Source organism: Octopus sinensis, linkage group LG24 (assembly GCF_006345805.1).
Source record: "Octopus sinensis linkage group LG24, ASM634580v1, whole genome shotgun sequence".
Lineage (NCBI taxonomy): Eukaryota > Metazoa > Mollusca > Cephalopoda > Octopoda > Octopodidae > Octopus > Octopus sinensis.
Window position 1 is genome coordinate 12677227 of NC_043020.1, and position 16161 is coordinate 12693387.

At 40.9% G+C, this 16161-nt stretch overlaps 1 protein-coding gene across 2 annotated transcripts in view; it reads left to right on the plus strand.

The window, feature by feature from the left end:
• The window catches only part of LOC115223941 (ankyrin repeat and SOCS box protein 13), a 28434-nt gene that overhangs the window by 7439 nt on the left and 4834 nt on the right, over positions 1-16161 (plus strand). For both annotated transcript variants that reach the window (XM_036512878.1, XM_029794687.2), the window contains exons 2-4: positions 2072-2256; positions 6779-6929; positions 11514-11648. In XM_036512878.1, the coding sequence (XP_036368771.1) occupies positions 2072-2256; positions 6779-6929; positions 11514-11648 (471 nt within the window). The remainder of the gene's footprint in view (positions 1-2071; positions 2257-6778; positions 6930-11513; positions 11649-16161) is intronic.

A 16161-nucleotide genomic window follows, 5' to 3' on the forward strand; every position in this document is an offset into this window, starting at 1 on the left:
AAAAGGGTTAAACAGCTATGGGATCAACATAATAATTACCAGTAATATCCTGGACCATTTCTCATTTCTCTCATATACACTCATTCTTCCAGTTCCCTGCCAAGAAGATCCTTGTTATTGCAACATTTTTTTCGTATAAAAAAACTCTTCTTTATAATAACCTTTTTGATCGTTATTATTAAGTCCTCTACAAATAGGTGCAGGAGTGGCTGTGTGGTAAGTAGCTTGCTAACCAACCACATGGTTCCGGGTTCAGTCCCACTGCGTGGCATCTTGGGCAAGTGTCTTCTGCGATAGCCCCGGGCCGACCAATGCCTTGTGAGTGGATTTGGTAGACGGAAACTGAAAGAAGCCTGTCGTATATATGTATATATATATGTGTGTGTATATGTTTGTGTGTCTGTGTTTGTCCCCCTAGCATTGCTTGACAACCGATGCTGGTGTGTTTACGTCCCCGTTACCTAGCGGTTCGGCAAAAGAGGCCGATAGAATAAGTACTGAGCTTACAAAGAATAAGTTCCGGGGTCGATTTGCTCGACTAAAGGCGGTGCTCCAGCATGGCCACAGTCAAATGACTAAAACAAGTAAAAGAGTAAAAGAGTAAATGTCATTTAGTCCTCCACATCATAACAATTTCTGCAAGTATCATTTAAACTGGCACTCCATTGGTTATGACGACAAAGAGTCCAGTTGATCTGATCGACAGAACAGCCAGCTCATAAAATCAACATGCAAGTGGTTGAGCACTCCACTGACACATGTGCCCTTAACATAGTTCTGAGGGAGATTCAGCATAACACAGAAAGCGACACAGCTGGCCCTTTGAATTACAGGTACTCTCTTTATTCTTTTACTTGTTTCAGTCATTTGACTGCGGCCATGCTGGAGCACCACCTTTAATCGAGCAACTCGACCCCGGGACTTATTCTTTGTAAGCCCAGTACTTATTCTATCGGTCTCTTTTGCCGAACCACTAAGTGACGGGGACATAAACACACCAGCATCGGTTGTCAAGCAATGCTAGGGGGACAAACACACACACGCATGTATATATATATATATATATATATATATATATATATACGACAGGCTTCTTTCAGTTTCCCTCTACCAAATCCACTCACAAGGCTTTGGTCGGCTCGAGGCTATAGTAGAAGACACTTGCCCAAGGTGCCACGCAGTGGGACTGAACCCGGAACCATGTGGTTGGTAAACAAGCTACTTACCACACAGCCACTCCTGCGTACTACTCGTTTTCACCAGCTAAGTGGACAGGAGCAATGAAAAATAAAGCATCTTGCTGAAGGATATAATGCGCTACTGTGAATCACAACCAATCAAACTCACAATAATGGGCTGAAGTACCCTAACCACTAAACCACATGCAAGTATAGTTACATTCTCTAAAATCATCATTTCATACTCATCAATTGTTCATCATCATCATTGTTTGACTGTGGTCGAGACAATGGAATTTACCATGCTACGCCAGACTTCACGGTCCATCATGGCATTACGGAGGTCCTGTTGCTGGATGCCTGTATCCCTGGAGATTACATCAGGGTAGGAGAGTGTGCACCCTCTGGTATCGCGAGCAGATGGCTTCCAGAGAAGAAAAGTAGAAATTGCCTTGTTTTCAGCTCTACAACAATGTCCAGCAAACTGGACTCTCCTACCTTTCACAAGAGATGACACAGGTGATAGTTTCCCATATATTTGCATTTTGGTTGGATGGCGCTTCCACGAGAGATTTTGAGCTCTCATAAGGAGGCGAGTGTAGGTTCCATCCAACCGCCTCTCAAGCTTCTTTGATAACGTCCAGGTTTCTGAGCCATATAGTAGAATTGGTTGGACTGTGGCTTTGAAGATTTCAAGTTTGAAGTCTCTATTTAGATTTGATGACCAGATCTTATGCATGTCATCAATTGTTAAGTCATCTGCAAATATTGTTACATTCTCTACAACCATTATCATTGGCTCTTCAAACATTATTACATTTTTTACACCCATCATCATATCTTCAACAAATAATATTACTTTCCCTACAAACGTTTTTATTTTGTGTTTACAGTGGACACTGTTTATCCTCTACAAAAGGCTGCCCGTGATGGCAGAGCTGATATTCTGAAGTTGCTGGTTAAAAAATATGGAATGAATGTCAACTGCCAAACATACGATTTGGTGACCCCTTTACATGAAGCCAGTGCCTGGGGTCACATGAGTTGCGTCACTGAACTCATTCAGTTAGATGCTTCGGTAAGGTAATTTTATTGTCATTCTTCAGTCATTCTCCACTCTTTCGTAAAGCTTGTTTATAGCCAAGAGTCTAGAATTCTTAAAGGAAATATTTTTAATATGGCTTTTAGTTAAGTCAGAGGGTGGTTGGAATCTTTGCTAATATAATGGAATCTTTTCTAATATAATGGCTTTTAGTTAAGTCAGAGGGTGGTTGGAATCTTTGCTAATATAATGGAGTGACTCATTTGTTTTTCTCTCTGAGCAGTAAAGGCCATTATCTGGGTTGAATATCAAATCAAGGAATTTGACCAACCCAAGGTTAGATTCAACAGTAATTTTTCATTCTAATACCCTAAAGAATTTGTGGAGTTCCTTCATAATTTGGTTGATATTCTGTGGGTTATTATTTGTTATGGGTGTGAGTTTATCATTTCAGTAGAGACAACCCATGAACATTTATGGTTTATGAGAAAGTGTTTATTTGTTCCTATACTAAAAAGTCTTTTCTTCTCTTCAATTTGACATTGAGTGAAAATGGTGTCTTAAACCATTTAATTTTTCACTTTTTTTTTGTTTTTGCTTTGTAGGTATCAATTTTAGTGATTGGTATGTATGTTTTTTTTTTTAAAACCACTGGCTTCTACAATTGTGCTTTAGTATGGTGTACCTTTCTTGCATATTCCATTATTAGATGAGAGAGTAGATAGTAGATAGTCATAGTCATCAGCTGAAATTAATTAACAGGTTTTTAAATACTATCAATGGGTAGCAAGAGCCTTTGCACATTTTTTCATTCATTTTTAAGCCCATTTTTCCATGCTAGCATGGGTTAGATGAATATTTCATTGAGGCATTGCTTTACAGCCCTTCTTGTGCTAACCCTTACTTGCTTTCAAATAAGGGATTTCTTATTGTCTGCAAAAGCACAAAGCCAGTAGATGGTTTGTTGACCTGGAAAGTGACAATAACATCACTGCTGGTAGCACTGATTATTTTTGGAAATGTGCAGATGAAAGCAGTCACACACACACACAAATATACAAATCTAGATTGTGTGTGTATATATATACACAGTTGAAACACTCCTGTCACAACCTGGGACCTTGAAGCCTGCTTTAATACAAGAAAGTATACTAGTCCCTTAATATTTGATATTCAATATTTCATCTATTCAATAAGACAATCAATACTTCTTTTCATTTTACTATATATACTATTTATCTATATATTCTATATTCTACATTAATATAATAAAGAATATAAATAAAACATTAAAAACAGAGTTGGAATTCCTTTGAATAATATATATATCCCTCTATACACAGTCATACAAACCGCTTTATATATATATATATATATATATAAAATTAGAAAAAAACCCACCTTTTATCAATTCAAAATGAACAATTAAATTACACCATCTAGAAAATTACATATAATAGAAATATAAAAATTAAAATAATAACAAAATGTCAATGATTAAGTAAATTGCAAAAAAATAATAAAAACGTATATAATTATATATATACGTTTTTATTATATAATAATAATAATAATAATAATAATTGTGTACAGTGCTCAGGTGCACTACAACTCATCTAAAGTGTATATATAATCAGGTGTAGTTTCGGCGGATTTCGGAAAGCATGAGGGCCTTAAAGGATGCAGTGTCATGGCAGTCAACAACTGACGCAGGCAGTTTATTCCATGCTTCAGCAACTCTGAGCGTGAAAAAATGTTTCCGAAAGTCATGGGAGCTGTGTTGTTTTCTGACTTTGTAGGCATGTCCACGTGTGTTAGACACATGGAGATATATATATATATATAATATATTATTATTAATATATATTAATATTATTATATATAAATATTATTATATATATATATATATATATATATATATAGAGAGAGAGAGAGAGAGACATGAGCACACAGATATATGTGTGTGTTTGTGTACCTGTCACATGTACAGAAATCTTTATAAAAGTGGCGTATTTGCATTTTCCTCCCGGCTCAACAAAGCAAGGGGAGATAATTACCACTTCATTAATGATAACATCTGCAATTGAAACAAAAGTGGGAGGTCTTGGTATTGATGAACGATGTCTATCCAAGACAAACAAAGGCTCTATGGTACTATCACTATTGATATGCAGCTTTACCTATCTATGTACATCTAGATTATCTAACTATTTTAAATCTAATTACCTGGGTGATGTTAGATATTCTAGACTGCTCTGTTTTAAAAACATTTGGGGATGTTTAGGCAAATAACATTTTTTTTTAAAGTTGTTGTTTTTGGAATCCAACCAAAATTTTGTGTAATTGTTTATTTAATAACAGGGTTGCAATTGGAATTCTAATTCATTTTAATATAGGCACTTCTCAGTGGGTTATAGTCTGTCTATCTATCTATCCGCTCACTCAAAGTCGACTCTCGGTCACTTGTTGGATCAGTGTCCTCCAGTCAGTTCTATCCTGGGCTGCTTCTTTCAGATTGGCCATGTCCATTCCGGTATCCCTCTTGATAGTGTCAAGCCAGTGGGTTCTTGGTCGGCCTCTTCCTCTCTTGCCACTGACCATTCCGAGCATGACGTCCTTCTCCAGGGATTTTCTCCGCATAATATGACCGAAATATGCCAATCTATGCTTTGTGATCCCAGCTTCTAGCGACATTTTGGGCCTGATCTGCTTAAGATATATATATATATATATATATCCGCTCAGTCAAAGTCACTTGTTGGATCAGTGTCCTCCAGTCAGTTCTATCCTGGGCTGCTTCTTTCAGATTGGCTATGTCCATTCCGGTATCCCTCTTGATGGTGTCAAGCCAGCGGGTTCTTGGTCGGTCTCTTCCTCTCTTGCCACTGACCATTCTGAGCATGACGTCCTTCTCCAGGGATTTTCTCTGCATAATATGACCGAAATATGCCAATCTATGCTTTGTGATCCCAGCTTCTAGCAACATTTTGGGACTGATCTGCTTAAGATATATATATATATATATATCCGCTCAGTCGAAGTCAACTCTCAGTTACTTGTTGGATCAGTGTCCTCCAGTCAGTTCTATCCTGGGCTGCTTCTTTCAGATTGACTATGTCCATTCCGGTATCCCTCTTGATGGTGTCAAGCCAGCGGGTTCTTGGTCGGTCTCTTCCTCTCTTGCCACTGACCATTCTGAGCATGACGTCCTTCTCCAGGGATTTTCTCTGCATAATATGACCGAAATATGCCAATCTATGCTTTGTGATCCCAGCTTCTAGCAACATTTTGGGACTGATCTGCTTAAGATATATATATATATATATATATCCGCTCAGTCGAAGTCAACTCTCAGTTACTTGTTGGATCAGTGTCCTCCAGTCAGTTCTATCCTGGGCTGCTTCTTTCAGATTGACTATGTCCATTCCGGTATCCCTCTTGATGGTGTCAAGCCAGCGGGTTCTTGGTCGGTCTCTTCCTCTCTTGCCACTGACCATTCTGAGTATGATGTCCTTCTCCAGGGATTTTCTCCGCATAATATGACCGAAATATGCCAATCTATGCTTGGTGATCCTAGCTTCTAGCGACATTTTCGGCCTGATCTACTTAAGAACTTCTATGGATCAAAAGTGTAAGAATTATAATACGATGGTACCAAACAGTGGGACCCCAGGGCTGCAAGATACCACATTGGCTACTGAGGAAGAGCACAAGGATAATCATAATAGCGGAAATAGGTCAGTTGGGAGAGCGTTAGACTGAAGATCTAAAGGTCCCTGGTTCAATCCCGGGTTTCAGCATGGTTCATTTTTATTTTAAATTAAGTACCAGTTACGCACTGGGGTCGATGTAATCGACTTAATACCTATGTCTGTCCTTGATTGTCCCCTCTATGTTTAGCCCCTTGTGGGTAATAAAGAAATAGGTATTAATGACGCGGAAGGGACCTGCCTGCTGATGTAGCCACCAGCGAACTGAGATCCCTGTGCTGCACAAAAGTCACAAAAATTGGCAATAGGTTGTAATAAAAAGGATTAATATTGCAAAATCAGAGTTCAGTGTACAGAAAAGTCCTTAAAAGTAGGCGCAGGAGTGGCTGTGTGGTAAGTAGCTTGTTTACCAACCACATGGTCCCGGGTTCAGTCCCACTGCGTGGGGCCTTGCGCAAGTGTCTTCTACTATAGCCTTGGGCCGACCAAAGCCTAGTGAGTGGATTTGGTAGACGGAAACTGAAAGAAGCACGTCGTATGTATGTATATATATACGTTTGTGTGTCTGTGTTTGTCCCCCTAGCATTGCATGACAACTGATGCTGGTGTGTTTATGTCCCTGTTACCTAGCGGTTCGGCAAAAGAAACTGATAGAATAAGTACTGGGCTTAGAAAAGAATAAGTCCCGGGGTTGAGTTGCTCGATTAAAGGCGGTGCTCCAGCATGGCCGCAGTCAAATGACTGAAACAAGTAAAAGAGTAAAGAGAGTACCCCCAAGATTTACGAGACATTTTACATTCTGTGGCTGTTTATTAATCAATGTGTATAATTTCCTGGTTTTTTTTTAGGTGAATGCCCGCAATATCGATGGTTCGACACCCCTGTGTGAAGCAAGCAGCCATGGGAAGACAGAGTGTGTCCGTCTGCTTTTAGCTGCTGGAGCATACGTTAACCCTCCACTCTTACTCACAACTCCCTTACATGAAGCAGTTTTCAATAGTGAGTGAGTGAAACTTGATTTCCTTTCTCTCATCACATCTCTTCCTATCTTTTGTTTCTTTATTATTATTATCTTTTTTCCTTTCTTTTACTTGTTTCAGTCATTTAACTGCGGCCATGCTGGAGCACCGCCTTTAGTCGAGCAAATCGACCCCGGGACTTATTCTTTTTGTAAGCCCAGTACTTATTCTATCGGTCTCTTTTTGCTGAACCGCTAAGTGACGGGAACATAAACACACCAGCATCGGTTGTCAAGCAATGCTAAGGGGATAAACACAGACACACAAACACACACACACGCATATATACATATACATATATACGACGGGCTTCTTTCAGTTTCCGTCTACCAAATCCACTCACAAGGCTTTGGTCGGCCCGAGGCTATAGTAGAAGACACTTGCCCAAGGTGCCACGCAGTGGGACTGAACCCGGAACCATGTGGTTGGTAAACAAGCTACTTACCACAAAGCCACTCCTGCTTGCATACAGTTTTTCGAGATCAGTGACGAAAAGTTACTGGAAAAACGATATAAGTATTTGCATTGGGAACGCCTTTTATCGAAAACCGGTGATTGTCATGCGCTGATGACGGGTCAATATCCAGAAACTGCAGTCCGTGCGTATCACTTAGGTTGACGAGGGAAGGATAACCTCCTTTTGCAAATACCATAAGGGCACAGAAAGTGTGCCTGAAGCCAGCTGGAGACGATGTCCTCCTGGGGCTACAAGCTACAGTAACACCCACCCTTAGCGGTTAGCCATATTGAGATGGCAAGTATACGCACTGGAGTCGATGTAATCGACTTAATCTATTTGTTTGTCCTCTCTGTGTTTAGCCCCTTGTGGGTAGTAAAAAAATAGGTATTTCGTCTGCCGCTGCGTTCTGAGTTCAAATTCTGCCGAGGACGACTTTGCCTTTCATCCTTTCAGGGTCGATAAATTAAGTACCAGTTATGCACTGGGGTCAATATAATCGACTTAATCCCTTTGTCTGTCCTTGTTTGTCCCCTCTATGTTTAGCCCCTAATTGCCTTCTGGACAACATTTTTTTATTAACATCTTGTTTTACTCTTTGACAGAAATTATCTGGTATTTTTGGTATTTTATTCTTGTTATTCACTGAATGGTTGTACCATAGGATGGCCATAGTTAAATTACTGAAAGCACAGTTGCTAAAGTGCCATTCAAATTGCATGATAGTCTTTAGTTTCAGCCTGTTGTGGCTGTAGCTGTGTGGTAAGAAGCTTGCTTCCCAACTTCATGGTTCTGGGTTCAATCTCATTTGGGCAAGTGTCTTCTATACCCTCTGGCTGACGTTAACCCTCCACTTGTGAGTGAATTTACTAGATAGAAACTGAAAGAAAACCAAAGTGGTGAGCTGGCAGAAACATTAGCACGCTGGGCGAAATGCTTAGCGGCATTTTGTCTGCCGCTACGTTCTGAGTTCAAATTCCACTGAGGACGACTTTGCCTTTCATCCTTTCGGGGTCAATAAATTAAGTACCAGTTATGCACTGAGGTCGATGTAATCAACTTAATTCCTTTGTCTGTCCTTGTTTGTCCTCTCTGTGTTTAGCCCCTTGTGGGTAGGAAAGAAATAGGTATTTCGTCTGCTGCTACGTTCTGAGTTCAAATTCCGTTGAGGATGACTTTGCCTTTCATCCTTCCGGGGTCAATAAATTAAGTGCCAGTTATGCACTGAGGTCGATGTAATCAACTTAATACCTATGTCTGTCCTTGTTTGTCCTCTCTGTGTTTAACCCCTTGTGGCAAAGTCGTCCTCAACGGATTTGAACTCAGAACGTAGCAGCAGACGAAATACCTATTTCTTTAAGAAATAGGTATTTCGTCTGCTGCTACGTTCTGAGTTCAAATTCCACCGAGGACGACTTTGCCTTTCATCCTTTTGGGGTCGAAGAATTAAGTACCAGTTATGCACTGAGGTTGATGTAATCGACTTAATCCCTTTGCCTGTCCTTGTTTGTCCCCTCTATGTTTAGCCCCTTGTGGGCAATGAAGAAATAAGAAACCGAAAGAAAACCGTCATAAATCAGGTAATGTAATATGTATGTACAATAAGCGCTCAGGTTGGTATATCACTAAAATTCATCTTGATCTGTAAATTGAAAGAAAAGTGGAACCAATAGCAACTAGTATTTTTTACTAAGGATATTCCTTAATTCCTCAATGATGGAACTGGTAATTACTAGTATCCTTTGTTAAGGATACTTTTTAAGTTTTCCTCTCTGAAGATGAAATAGTTGGCTTTATATAGAAACTAGCAGCATAGCCCGGCGTTGCCCGGGTATGTAAGAGCCCCTAGTAGGCAACGACTAATCCCAATCTAGTTCTTTCCCTCTAGGGAATGAAGGCGCATGTGTAGGTTGCAATGTCTTCTCTTCACTCGAATACTTCTATGTATACGATGTTCCTAGCTGTCTCCCGACAGAAAATGTGTTGCATATAAAAAGCTTAGATTCTCGACCCCATGTCGAATTTATCGATCTTTTTCAGAACTGGGGGAACTTTTCGCTGCATTAGTTTTGAATTATGACATTGGGCTATGTGTGTGTCAAGTTTCATCAGAATCGGTTGAAAGCCGTGGTCAGGGTGAGGGTACAACCTGACAGCCACACAGACACACAGACAAACAAACTGCCATTTATATATATAGAGATCTCTACTGAATGACTTATGCACCATATGCACAGCTATTTTCGAAACAGCTGTATGAGGATTTCTGTATTATTTCTTAATCCCTTATTTACTCTAACAACTCTGCAATTATGTTTGAATTATAAATTACATGTTCTACAATGATACATGTTTTGCTGGTTCGTTCTTTCTTTCTAAAATACACACACACACACACATTTTGAGTGCATGCACATGTCTGTTTATGTCATCATCATTATCATCGTTTAACGTCCGCTTTCCATGCTAGCATGGGTTGGACGATTTGACTGAAGTCTAGCGAACCAGATGGCTGCACCATGCTCCAATCTGATCTGGCAGAGTTTCTACAGTTGGATGCCCTTCCTAACACCAGCCACTCTGAGAGTGTAGTGGGTGCTTTTACGTGCCACCGGCATGAGGGCCAGTCAGGCAGTACTGGCAATGGCCACGCTCGAGTGGTGCTTTTTACATGCCACCTGCACAGGAGCCATTCCAGTGGTACAAGCAACGATTTTGCTTGAATGTTTTTTCATGTGCCACCAGCACAAATGCCAATAAGGTGACGCAGGTAACAATCATGCATGAATGGTGCTTTTTACGTGCCACCGGCACAGAAGCCAGTTGTATTTATACATATATCTTTTCCTATGTTTTCTACTCATTAATCTGGAGGCGCAATGGCCCAGTGGTTAGGGCAGCGGACTCGTGGTCGTAGGATCGCGGTTTCGATTCCCAGACCAGGCGTTGTGAGTGTTTATTGAGCGAAAACACCTAAAGCTCCACGAGGCTCCGGCAGGGGATGGTGGTGATCCCTGCTGTACTCTTTCACCACAACTTTTTCTTACTTCCTGTTTCTGTTGTACCTGTATTTCAAAGGGCCGGCCTTGTCACTCTCTGTGTCACGCTGAATATCCCCGAGAACTACGTTAAGGGTACACGTGTTTGTGGAGTGCTCAGCCACTTGCACGTTAATTTCACGAGCGGGCTGTTCCGTTGATTGGATCAACCGGAACCCTCATCGTCATAACCGACGGAGTGCTTCCATTACTCATTAATCTAATTGCCTTCTGGACATCATTTTTTAATTAACATCTGTAATGACTTTCTCACTGGCCATGCCTTCCTTGTATATTGCACAAATGTAATTCTTTTTTCCCAAATAAATTGCACTTGCATATTCGAAGCTCTGATGAAGCTACAGAATGTTATTCAGGCACTGAACTATATGTCCACTGCATCTTATAGCAGAAATACCTGTAAGCTAATGAATTTCATAACATTACCATTATTTTTTCTGTATCGTCTCTTTTTCTTATACATACACACCATTTTCATATATATATATATATATATATATATTATATATATATATATATATATATATATATAGAGGCACAGGAGTGGCTGTGTGGTAAGTAGCTTGCTAACCAACCACATGGTTCCGGGTTCAGTCCCACTGCGCGGCATCTTGGCAAGTGTATTCTGCTAAAGCCCCGGCCGACCAATGCCTTGTGAGTGGATTTGGTAGACGGAAACTGAAAGAAGCCTGTCGTATATATGTATATATATATATGTGTGTGTTTGTCCCCCTAGCATTGCTTGACAGCCGATGCTGGTGTGTTTACGTCCCCGTCACTTAGCGGTTCGGCAAAAGAGACCGATAGAATAAGTACTAGGCTTACAAAGAATAAGTCCTGGGTCGAGTTGCTCGATTAAAGGTGGTGCTCCAGCATGGCCGCAGTCAAATGACTGAAACAAGTAAAAAGAGTATATATATATATACACACACGTACTCACACACTCCCTCTGCAAATGTAATTGTGCAACTTGTCCTGTATCATCCTTTAACATCAAGTCTTCGTCTTCTACATTTTTCATTTTTTTTCTCTTCTACTTTTTTTCCAGACAACTGGGAATGTACCGAGATTCTAACGGAAGCAGGAGCGAACTTAGAGGCAAGTGACATCCATTTCGGCACACCCCTCCTTGTTACCTGTTTGAATGGTTACATCAAGTGTGCCAAGGTTCTCCTACAATCAGGTAAACTCTTAAACTGATTTTGTTTGACTCTCTCTTTACTCTTTTACTCTTTTACTTGGAGCACCGCCTTTAGTCGAGCAAATCGACCACGGGACTTATTCTTTGTAAGCCCAGTACTTATTCTATCGGTCTCTTTTGCCGAACCGCTAAGTGACGGGGACGTAAACACACCAGCATCGGTTGTCAAACAATGCTAGGGAGACAAACACAGACACACAAACACATACACACACATACATATATATATATATATATATATATATATATATAATATAGAGGCACAGGAGTGGCTGTGTGGTAAGTAGCTTGCTAACCAACCACATGGTTCCGGGTTCAGTCCCACTGCGCGGCATCTTGGGCAAGTGTATTCTGCTAAAGCCCCGGGCCGACCAATGCCTTGTGAGTGGATTTGGTAGACGGAAACTGAAAGAAGCCTGTCGTATATATGTATATATATATATGTGTGTGTTTGTCCCCCTAGCATTGCTTGACAGCCGATGCTGGTGTGTTTACGTCCCCGTCACTTAGCGGTTCGGCAAAAGAGACCGATAGAATAAGTACTAGGCTTACAAAGAATAAGTCCTGGTCGAGTTGCTCGATTAAAGGTGGTGCTCCACATGGCCGCAGTCAAATGACTGAAACAAGTAAAAAGAGTATATATATATATATACACACACGTACTCACACACTCCCTCTGCAAATGTAATTGTGCAACTTGTCCTGTATCATCCTTTAACATCAAGTCTTCGTCTTCTACATTTTTCATTTTTTTCTCTTCTACTTTTTTTCCAGACAACTGGGAATGTACCGAGATTCTAACGAAGCAGGAGCGAACTTAGAGGCAAGTGAATCCATTTCGGCACACCCCTCCTTGTTACCTGTTTGAATGGTTACATCAAGTGTGCCAAGTTCTCCTACAATCAGGTAAACTCTTAAACTGATTTTGTTTGACTCTTTCTTTACTCTTTTACCCTCTCTTTACTCTTTTACTCTTTTACTTGTTTCAGTCAATTGACTGCGGCCGTGCTGGAGCACCGCCTTTAGTCGAGCAAATCGACCACGGGACTTATTCTTTGTAAGCCCAGTACTTATTCTATCGGTCTCTTTTGCCGAACCGCTAAGTGACGGGGACGTAAACACACCAGCATCGGTTGTCAAACAATGCTAGGGAGACAAACACAGACACACAAACACATACACACACATACATATATATATATATATATAATATATAATATATATATACATATATACGACGGGCTTCTTTCAGTTTCCGTCTACCAAATCCACTCACAAGGCTTTGGTCGGCCTGGGGCTATAACAGAATACACTTGCCGAAGATGCCACGCAGTGGGACTGAACCCGGAACCATGTGGTTGGTTAGCAAGCTACTTACCACACAGCCACTCCTGCACCTATTTTTTTTTTTTTTTCTGTTGGTTTTTTGAAAATCTTGGCTTAATTACTTTTTCAATGAGGAAAATTGAGCTCCACTGACATCAGAGATACTGACCAATTTCTGCTGGTTTATTATTATTATTATTATTATTGTGGAGGTGCAATGGCCTAGTGGTTAGGGCAGCGGACTGGTCGTCGTAGGATCGCGGTTTTGATTCCCAGACCGGGCATTGTGTGTGTTTATTGAGCGAAAACACCTAAAGCCCCGCAAGGCTCCGGCAGGGGATGGTGGTGAATCCTGCTGTACTCTTTCACCACAACTTTCTCTCACTCTTTCTTCCTGTTTCTGTTGTACCTGTAATTCAAAGCGCCAGCCAAAGGGTACACATGTCTGTGGAGTGCTCAGCCACTTGCACGTTAATAAATGAGCTACGACATCACTGGTGCTGAGCTGTATCAGCCTTGCCTTTTCCTTGGATAACATCGGTGGCATTGAGAGGGGAGGCCAGTATGCATGGGCAACTGCTAGTCTTCCATAAACAACCTTGCCCAGACTTGTGCCTCGGAGTGTAACTTCCTAGGTGCAATCTCACGGTCATTCATGACCAAAGGGGTCACAACACAACAACTATTATTATTATTATTATTATTATTAAGGCAGTGAGCTGGCAGAATCATTGGCATGCCAGGCAAAATGTGTAGTGGTATTTTGCCTGTCACTACATTCTGAATTCAAATTCCATCAAGGTCGACTTGGCCTTTCATCATTTTTGGGTGTCAATAGATTAAGTACCAGTAAAACACTGGGTCACTGTAATTGATTTGTCTCCTTCCCCAAAATTTCAGGCCTTGTGCCTTTAGTAGGAAGGATTATTATTATTATTAATTATTATTATTTTATTTGTTAGTCTCATAAAAGAGACAAGCCATCTTATTTCTTTACTACCCACAAGGGGCTAAAGACTGAGAGGATAAACAAGGACAGACAAAGGGATTAAGTTGATTATATAGACCCTGGTGCGTAACTGGTACTTAATTTATCGACCCCGAAAGGATGAAAACCAAAGTCGACCTCGGAGGAATTTGAACTCAGAACGTAGCAGCAGACAAAATACTGCTAAGCATTTCGTCCGGCATGCTAACGCTTTTGCCAGCTCGCAGACAAGCCATCTGTGGGTGTTTCTCCCTGATATGATTTCACAGTTTAGAAGAAACTCAAGATACTGTGGCGCAGGAGTGGCTGTGTGGTAAGTAGCTTGCTTACCAACCACACGGTTCCGGGTTCAGTCCCACTGCGTGGTACCTTGGGCACGTGTCTTCTACTATAGCCTCGGGCCGACCAAAGCCTTGTGAGAGGATTTGGTAGACGGAAACTGAAAGAAGCCCGTCATGTATATATGTATATATATATGTGTATGTGCGTGTTTGTGTGTCTGTGTTTGTCCCCCCAACATTGCTTGACAACCGATGCTGATGTGTTTACGTCCCCGTAACTTAGTGGTTCGGCAAAAGAGACTGATAGAATAAGTACTAGGCTTACAAAGAATAAGTCGTGGGGTCAATTTGCTCGACTAAAAGGCGGTGCTCCAGCATGGCCGCAGTCAAATGACTGAAACAAGTAAAAAAAAAAAATACTATATCTCGCTTTATCTTTGGAGTTGTTCCCCGATGATAAACAAACCATCATTCATCAACATGCTACGACAGTGCCCTCACAGTCCATCTGTCTCTTTTACCACCATTACAATAAACAGTTTCTAGGCTTCAAACTCACAAACTGTCCACCAGCCTTAATCAAATAAATGTGTTGCATTCACCTCTTCTCTTCTTGCTATCATCTCTGGCCATGTCCTTCCAAACTCCTCACTAACCTTTGTTTCTGGAACTTACACATTTCTCTCTGGAATCTTACCCCCTGCCCAAATTTAAATAATAATAATAATAATAATAATAATGAAATTATTGTATACAGTGCTCAGGTGCACCACAACTTGTCAGAAAGTGTGTATAAAGTATATGCAGTAATGTACAAATGTCTGGAAAGCGACCAATGTATGAGTCAGATACATGCTTGTGTGTGTATGGAGGGGAGAAAATCAGGTGTAGTGTTGGCGAATCTCAGGAAGCATGGAAGTTTTGAAGGATGCAGTGCTCCGACAACTAACAACTGATGCCGGCAGTCTGTTCCATGCTTCAGCAACTCTCAGCGTGAAAAAATGTTTCCTGAAGTCATGGGAGCTGTGCTGCTTTCTGATTTTGTAAATATGTCCACGGGTGTTAGATGGGTGGAGTTTGAAGAGGTGCTCAGAATTAGTGTTTGTAAGATGGTTGGTAATTTTATGGGTGTCTGCCAAGTCAGCTGCCAGACGTCGGAGTTTCAATGTGTCCATGCCCAGGGAAGTAAGGCATTCAGAATATGGCAAATGCCTGATGGAGGGTATTCTTTTGGTTGCACGTCACTGAACGGCTTCCAGGCGATTGATATCCTGGGCAATGCCCTAGGGCTCATACTTCCGTTGTACCATCAAATCTTAGAAATCTAGGCTGAACATCAATCATAGGATCCTCAGAGATTGATGTTGTTGTTGTTGTTATCATCACAGTCAGTGCTACCGTTGTGTTTGATGTTGTTTTGGTTGGTGTTGTTGTTGTTCCAGTGCTGGTTCTTATATTTGTTATTCTGTGATTGATTGTTAAGAAAACCCAAAGAGGCCTCTACAGACCTACTGATTGGTTTTGCTTTCATGGTATGAAGCAAAAAAAGAGATAAGCCTTCCTGGGGTGAGACCACAGTCTTTCACTAGTTAACATTCCCTTAGAATTTGGTAATCTCTCTCTATATAAACGGCAGTTTGTCTGTCTGTCAGGTTGTACCCTCACCCTGACCACGGCTTTCAACCGATTCTGATGAAACTTGACACACACATAGCCCAATGTCATAATTCAAAACTAACGCAGCGAAAATTTTGAAAAGTTCCCCCAGTTCTGAAAAAAATCAATAAATTCGACATGGGGTTGAGAATCTAAGCTTTTTATATGCAACACATTTTCTGTCTAGGGGACACAACTCGACAGCTAGGGACAGCTAGGAACATCGTATACACAGAAGTATTCG